This window comes from Pygoscelis adeliae, unplaced genomic scaffold (assembly GCF_000699105.1).
Source record: "Pygoscelis adeliae isolate BGI_AS28 unplaced genomic scaffold, ASM69910v1 Scaffold113, whole genome shotgun sequence".
Classification (NCBI taxonomy): domain Eukaryota; kingdom Metazoa; phylum Chordata; class Aves; order Sphenisciformes; family Spheniscidae; genus Pygoscelis; species Pygoscelis adeliae.
In genome coordinates, this window is record NW_008825108.1 from 14,888,108 (window position 1) to 14,896,458 (window position 8,351).

Genomic DNA, 8,351 nt, shown 5'->3' on the forward strand with positions numbered 1-8,351 from the left:
ATCTGCAGAAGCAGTACAGTTGTCCCAAAGCGCACGATAATCATCTGATCCTCCAGGTCAACACCCAGACTCTTGAGAATGGCATTGTGCCTGCTAAATTAAAACGCTGGTAAACACAGCAGCTTTATGGCACTCCTACCATTAACAGAACACTAGAAAGGGTGACGGTATCACAGATAATCTCCATCTTCTCCATTCTGCTGCCCAGCATGATAATGACTATGATCCCAAGGCAACCAGAAGGAATAATGTAGAAAAAACCCTGGTTATTCAGAAGAAGTACATTTAATGAGCTCTGTGTGTGTCTGAATGAGCAATTATAGACTGACCTCGCAAGCAAGTTGTAGCGTAACACTACTGAGAACAGAGATGCACATTTCTCTTTATAGTCTCCGCAATCAGAAGCAGTTACTAGCAATGCCAGAACGCATCACGGCTACTGCTGTTTCCAGTGCAGGTACTCAGTATCTTGAAATGAGCAGTTTTCAGATATTTCAAGATACTGAAACAGGGCCTTAAAATGGAAGATGATCGGGAATCTGATCTATACACAGGGTTACCATTTCTGCCAAAACCAAAACTTAAGGCTAGTAAATACACTTGGTAAATCAAGGCTACTGATCATTAAAACTGATAGACATTACATAACTTCCAACAAAATGCTTATGTATTTCAAGATGAGCCTCATCAAGCGGAATGATTTACAAAACATTAAATTTGCATTTATTAGTGCTACTCTGAATTTATTCAATATCCATTCTTCTCAGACACTATGCCTAAATCTGGAATGTGATCCAGTTCATAGCATGGTGTGCCTTTTAGTGCTTTCCATGGGCATTTACCTATCTGCTCCTGTAATAACTGAGTATTATTTTATTGTTAGAGCTTTGAGAAGAAAACAAATACTACAGTTACTTGATGACTATAGAAAAGTTTAAATGTCAAGGATGAGAAGAGTCAAATTCATGCCACTATCTGGTAGCTGTTTAAATTACAAAGGTAGGAGTGCATGCATATTTCCGCGTGTGCAAGCACGCACATATGCATATACTTGTTAATTTACAAAAGTTACATTATTTTCTCCTAGTTTTCCTATGTTGTTAGGCCAACAAAAGCAAAACAAAATGCTACTAACCTAGGAGGTGGCTTTCCTTTTGCTTCACACTGTATTACAATATTCTCTCGAGGGTCAACAATGTAATCTTTTGGAGATTGCTGAGTTATCGTAGGAGGTTGAGACACTTCATTATGGAATATAAGAAACAGAGAGGAATTTAACAATATTTTCAAAGCATCAGTGAGACAGTTTTGTAAGCAGAGAAAGCAGAATTGCAATTAGCAACCAAATCATCGACAGAAGAGTGGGATTAAAGTATCCTTTGTATTGGGAGGCTGAAGGGCTCTACTCCTGTAAATCAGTGTAGCTATACTAACTTCCAACTGAGTTATGCCAATTTACAGTGGATGAAGATCTTGGCCAAAAAGTTGAATGGATATAATTTCTATACATCAGATTTCGACAGATTTTCACAAAACCAAAGGACACTTGAATTCTAAGTCCAACATATCCTGAATGAACAGTTGTGAGACATGTACCCACACAAAATGTTTTTTACCACACAGAAGGAAAAAAAATACATAGCCTGTATTTCTAAACATTTTATGTATTTCCAAATTCTCTATGGGTGTAAACTTTTCACACATTTATTGTGCTCAACATATTGAATTAATCTACAAAGCATGCTTTTAGGAGCTACTTTTCAGGAGTAAAAAATGTGTTAGAAGTAAAAGACTGTAAAAAATGACAAAAATAGTAACTAGTTTCCAAATAGAGTAAACATGTAGGAAAAGTCTAGCACTGATTTTCCTTAAAAAAAACACAAAAATATAGTCAATCTTGTGAATTGCTCCAGGATAAACAAACATTTAACATTTATTATTTATCAAGCACTCTAGAATGAGTAGCACAAACCAGAATTTAAGTAGTTGGTGCCTACCTATTTAAAGTAATTTATAATCTGTTACCATTATCTATGCCCATTTTTGCATTAAAAATATCCTGTTTATGATATGTGAGAAAGGTGTCTTCCTCAACATTGTTCATCTGTTTATAGTTTAGTGTGACCTAAAGGAACCAGTTTAATAACATGCCCGTGAACATCCCTGTCTAAATCTTGTAAATTGTCTGTCCAGCAATACACTTTGCTAGTACTCTGGGGTCATTTCTAGCCACTTTAGACTTAGCTGTGTTCTCATGCCTCTCTCTAGCCAGTTAAAATGGTAAAACTGGGATTTTTATTTTCAGTCTTCCCTACCGTTATACATTAAGTACTCTTGCACAGAAAGAGGTGCCTGTCTGTAAAGCCCTACCTACAAGAAATAGCCAGGAAAAAAAACCAGATCACGGAATCATAATGAGATATAGCAGCTAAGCAGAATAGAACAGGCCACACAGAGCTGGGTTTTCCTCCTCTTCCTCACTGCAGAGAGGAGAGTGCTTAAAAGAGGAAGGCAACATTTTTACATGATGATGACTTTTTGTGTATTTCTTTACAGAGGCACTTTGAAGACAGTCCTTTTCCCTCTCAGAGGCAGTTCTCAGGAGCAGTACACGTCAGATGCTTACTTGGGAAAAGCAAGCACGCTCTGAAGAGGGACATGACGTGAATGCTGCCCAACATACAGGATATTCCATCCGATGCACATCAAAGAGCTGGAGTCTTCACTCCTGTGCTTGGCACCGTACTTAAAACTTACTAAATTAAGCATGACACTAGAGCTGAGTTAGGAGATCCCATAAAAGATTAGGTCTACTTAAATAACTGTATCCACTGTTTTTTAAGGATAAAAAAGTATCTCCAACCCAGACATGTAAAATAGTATGTCAGTAAATATATTCCAATGAATTTGTTTTTATCAAGTATATTTACTCCTGAAAGCAGTAGTAAAACATCGCTCATGCTAAAACTGAGTAAGGATTTTAATGTTTAGATAGCACACAATCAAAATCACACAATTAATTTGTTCAAAATATCGGAACACTGATTTACATACAGTAGTATTTTCTGAACACTGCATGCACAAAACATCTAGCTACAGCAAACCAAATTATCAACAAAATGTCAGAATCACACATTTTTGGACTGCAAATTCAATTCGCAACACAATCAGTATTAATTTTCAGCAGCACACAGCCTAGTTTTTGTGGACAGGAACTTACATTCTTCTAGAAGTTTTGCTTTTATTCCCCCATCAGAATCAGCAGTTGAATAGACAAATGGAGATTAAAGAGAAACATTTGTTAGTTAAAAGAAAATTAGCATTATTGAGAGGGAAGATAAGTATCTCTGACAAGTACATTGGTCACCATTAAAAAGAAAACATTTAAAACATTTAGCACTGTAACCCAGGCAGCGATGCCTGGAATTCCAGCCACCATTTTCATTGTGTCAGATATTACTACATTTATCTCCAAGTTCATGGCATGAAAAACTTTTCTGACATGTTGACTTTTTAAGGGCAACCGTAGTATGTGATTTTGGCCTTGCAAGGACACAAAACACTCATACGGAGGAGACTAAATCAGAATTAATGGACTGCATTGCCCTCATGCTGCAGTCAAAATCAATCCACCCATACGATCATATGGAAGAACAAAGAGAATGCTTCAGGCTAAAATTACTCTTACAAAGACAAAAGCACGTAATTCTACTCAACTGACATGCAATCCCTTTTGGTTTGAAAAATAACTAAACAAAAAAAATCATCTTAGTTCTCACATCTTTATTGCTTACTTCAAATATTTTGCATACCTGTCTCCTCAACAATAATGTTTTAGAGCAAGTCAAACTGCTTTTGGTCAGCTACATTGTCAGTCATCTCTTACCCACTCTGAGACACTGACAAGCATAGGAACTGCTAACCTGGATGAAACCTAAAGGTTCAACTAATCAAGTATGTTCTCACCACCAGGTCTCTGTGGTGGGTATGTAGGGAAGACCCACAGAAAATTTAAGTCCTTCCCTTGTGGTGCTCTCCCAGAGCCCATTCTAAGCATTATTTATGAAAGCAATAACATCACTGTAGATGTAACTTTGGTTAATATGATTTTTGGCTAAAAATTCAAGTATGTGACTTTATCAGACCTAACAAAGTTATTAAACATTATGTAGTAGGGAACAAGTTAATTGAGAGATAACATGATACATCTAAAAGGGCTACTCATTTTTGTCTATTGATGCATTTCTGGTTAATTTAACCTGAAGTGTTGCTCTATACAAAATATATTAGAGAGGTGCACAATTACATTTGTTTCTAAACTACAAGATGGGTTTAAAACACTATTTCTAGCCTGCAAAAATATTTAGGGAGAAAAATAAAGTTTAGAAAATAAGACATTCATTCATCAAACTTTTAAAGCCCTCTTTAAGCCACAGTTTATTGCTCTAAAGGCATTCCCAGCACAAGTCTAATGTGATTCAGATATATTGATCTTGTTACAGAAATACAGGTCATTGGTTTGAGAGGGTTGTGGGGAAAAAACATCAAGGCAGTTGTAATTTATGTCAATGATTATTAAAGAAAAACATGCATTTATGGAAGGTAGGAAGGTATCAAAAACATGGGGGTAAAGAGAGCCACGCGGATTAGAATCATAGGCAAATTTACTGATGTATTAATCCATCAATTTAACACCAGCCCTAACGTTCTCTTCTCTGGTAATTAGTTTAACAAATGAATAGTCACTGTGAGGTGCAACATGGTTCACTGAATTCTGAAAATGTGTTCATGCTTATCTTAAGAAGAAAATAACAACCTGAAACATGAATAAATTCATAAAATTAGCTATTAGGACTAGAAAACACAGCAGCTACCATTGCTTCCTTTTCAGCATGGAGTGCTACCTTCAAGGTTCCCCACTAACAGAGTCTTACATTAGACAAGAATTTCAGATCTTGTGATTTCCTCTCTTCTAGATGTTTCCTCACTGGTTAATGCTAGAGTTCCCTGCTCAGCACACATGCTTTTAACGTAAAGTTAGGTACTTAACTGTTTTCAGGCACTCTTTAGGAAATCTAAGAGCCTAACTTACTCTTCTGGATCAAAAAGTAAGAGGCTTCCAGTGTCTGAATTTTAGGTATTTGAACCTTTTACTAGCTCTCATATCAGCTCCTGGAAACCTCTTATATGAAGATAAGGGTAATTGTTTACAGCAACTAGGAATTGCCCTGGGGTTTTCAGCAAATTGTCAATATGATCTTAATTTCACAAATAATTAGCATTTAACTGGGCTTCTCTGCCCTTCCTAATTTTCATCAAATAAAGTGTTCAATAAAGGCACACCAAAGTGTGAGTATTCATGAGAATCCTATGTTAATCCTTCTCAAGTGAACAATGTCAGTCATTTTAATCTGCACAGTTTTTGAAAATCTTCGGTAAATTAGTGTAAATATTCATAATCACAGTGTTCTGACTGAAGTGAGCAAACACACTGCATGTTTAGCTCTATGTTGGAGTTATCTTCATCTTCCTATACAGAAATTATTTAACTAATCTTCCATTATTCTGCACTTATTTAGTAGGTTAATACTTACAGTCAAGAGGTACATCCAATGCAGAAATCATTTGGCACAGAAAGAGGACCAAGGAAGCTTTGCTTGAAGATATGCTCTTCTTTTTCATCATGGTTTTAGGCTGTAGTGAGTAAATCACACTGAAGAATGAAGTTCAGCTTCATCAGACTAGGTAGCTTGGAATAGTTATGTAAATATAGACAAGAAACCTGGTAAATAAAAATAAGAGAATAACAATATGCAGCTACTATGGAGAACTGAATGATCACATCTTAATAATATTATGAAATACCAGCAGTCTACATATTATATCCAGGGATAATAGTTACACCATGTGCTCTAATGAAACCCAAGCAGAGATCCAGGAGTTCTTAGGACACCTAGATCATAACACTTTCCTAAGGAAGCCAGTGACCAACTCCTATAACCTTGTTGAATGGAAATACAAATGCCTCTCCTAAGAAGGATAAAGCATCAGTCCAGCTAGTTAAAAAACAGTATATACTAAAGATAATAGTCCTCTGAAGTAGATTTAGGAGATTAAAGCTCTGAATGCCCACCTAATCTCTCTTTCAAACACCCTGCACAATTCTTGGAAAAAGTTATTTTAGGCATCTACCCCAATGAAAACATATCTGGCCACAAATTTGCTAAGTAAACTGTGGGAGCTTCCTGCAGCTTTGAGTTAGGTATCTTAGCTTGTCCTCACTTTGGAACTCTTTCTAATAGACAGCTGTAGACTGAATACAGAAGACTTCATGGATTGCCACACTGAGGTGCTAGCTTATGTACTGTATAGGAACCTAGGCTCCTACTCCCAGATTTCTGATTCCACCCAAAACACGTAACATCGAAATACTTTGTAATTTCTAGCTTGAACACCCAAAATCTAATTAACTGGCAGCACACTATCAAACTCTCTTCCCCGCCTTTCTATATGAAGAGGTGGCAGAAATGAAACCTAAGGGAAATCCATTCTTTGAAATGTGCTAGGTTTTCCCCCTCAACCAAGCATGAGAGATCATATTAACCACGGCAGAATGATTCCGGCTCCCTCCTTATTTTTACTGCATTCAGGACAAAGCTCTAACTTAGAGGAATGTTGAAAGAGCAAAAACTAGCTGCCTGCAAGCCCCATCATCACTGATGACCTAGAAAGAGGAAAAAGAATACAGCCTTAGAAATCCAAATGGTGCATTCTTGGTAAATGGACATCAGCTGAGAAAGTACTTCCCAGATGCCAGACTGATCAGAAAGTTCACAGTGATCAGCATTAATTTACCTTGAAGAGAGCACTTCCTCAGCTATGACTACAGATGCGAAACACAATGCTATCAAGTCCACAAGGAGTTAAAGTTGCAAAGCTGCCTTACAAATGTTAAATAAAGAGATATTTGCGCTTCCTGAAGTTAATTAAACCAGTCTATGCTAAGAATTTCCCTCAATCTTCAGGTTACAGAAGAAATGATGTCTTTTAATCGCTGCTGTAAATGGTCTTTCTCTTTGTACAGTCTTCTGAGCAGAGACTGGAATCGGAAACCTGAACTGAGGTGTAGAGCTCAACCTCTCATCCTAACCTAGCACATCAAACTCCCTGATTCTTACTGTCACTATCTATAACACAAATGTTTGTTTCAAAATCAAAATATCCCAGCAAGTTAAACTCCCAGAGACGTACTGGTCCTTGGAGCTCTTGGGAACTGCTGGCTGGGGCACCAGGTGAGAGGGCAAATTGCTTATTCACATTCAAAACTATCCACAGTACTGCACACCATAATGGAACAACTAAGTATTTGTCACAGCAGATTAGAAAGATTACAAAACTCATCAGAAGAGAGAACACCTGAGTTCTAGCCTTTGCATAATTATTTATACAAACTGGAACTGCAAAAGCAGACAAGGTGGCAAGCCTGACTCCAAAACTCCTAAACCACACCAGAAAGGGGTTAAAGCATACAGCATGGAAGCATGACAAGTACTCAGACTTTCCTAGAAGAATAAACTCAACTTTCCCACATTTTAAATGAGCACCCTAAAGTACTGGGGATTTAGCTGGGGAAAGGGAGAAGCGTTTCTTCCATCCCACTTTTGGCACATACAGTTTCATATGTTCCCACTGCAGTGAGTAAGGGGAAGGAAAAAGGCTTCTCTTGAGAGTGCCTGAGAGCACTCCAGTGTGTTTCCTGCAGTGAAGTGTCCTCAAGAGCTGATTTTGTTCCATCAACTACAGCTGTCTGCTCTTCTCCAGTTAAACTAGGTTCTCACACACTGTTCTCCTGATCTTTATGTCATCTCCTCATTACAGCATCACTGCAATTAACAAAGTGCCCTCGCTGTACAATGTGTTGACCCAGGATTTACAGGACACTCTTCGAAGTATTCTACAAGTGAACCTTGACTTTCATTGCTTCTTCTCTAAGCAAAATTTCAGTTGTCCTTACGAAACTCTGAGAACCTGATTATCCACTTCATTGTCTTGTTCTTTCACAGTGTAAAATGAGTATTGCAGTGATTTGAGAGTATTTTAAAATTAAATTGCATTCCCTTTGAACAAGTACAAATGAATACGCAATTGCACATCAGGCATGTGCAATTAAAATGATGTGAAAGTAATACCCTTGAGAAAATGCCTCACATGGTCTACCTCTGCTACTGCAACGTTCCAGTAGGATACCTATTGAGTCAACTACTGAGATTGATATAATATGAGAATTCAAGAGGCAGCATGAATTACAAAGCTGAGCTTGCACACTGACTTTGTTGTTCTTCAGAGAGGCA

The 8,351-nt window shown here is 37.4% G+C and overlaps 1 protein-coding gene across 8 annotated transcripts in view; it reads right to left on the bottom strand.

The window, feature by feature from the left end:
• Positions 1 to 5,782, bottom strand: part of NRCAM (neuronal cell adhesion molecule) — a 71,644-nt gene extending 65,862 nt beyond the window's left edge. For 6 of the 8 annotated variants that reach the window (XM_009327625.1, XM_009327624.1, XM_009327623.1 and 3 more), the window contains exons 1-3: positions 5,595 to 5,685; positions 3,221 to 3,238; positions 1,136 to 1,241 (exon numbers count right to left, since the gene is read on the bottom strand). In XM_009327625.1, coding sequence (XP_009325900.1) covers positions 1,136 to 1,241; positions 3,221 to 3,238; positions 5,595 to 5,685 — 215 coding nt within the window. Of the gene's footprint in view, positions 1 to 1,135; positions 1,242 to 3,220; positions 3,239 to 5,594 lie in introns of all 8 variants that reach the window. The other 2 variants (XM_009327621.1, XM_009327627.1) reach the window with 2 other exon arrangements.
• Positions 5,783 to 8,351: the final 2,569 nt, after the last annotated feature.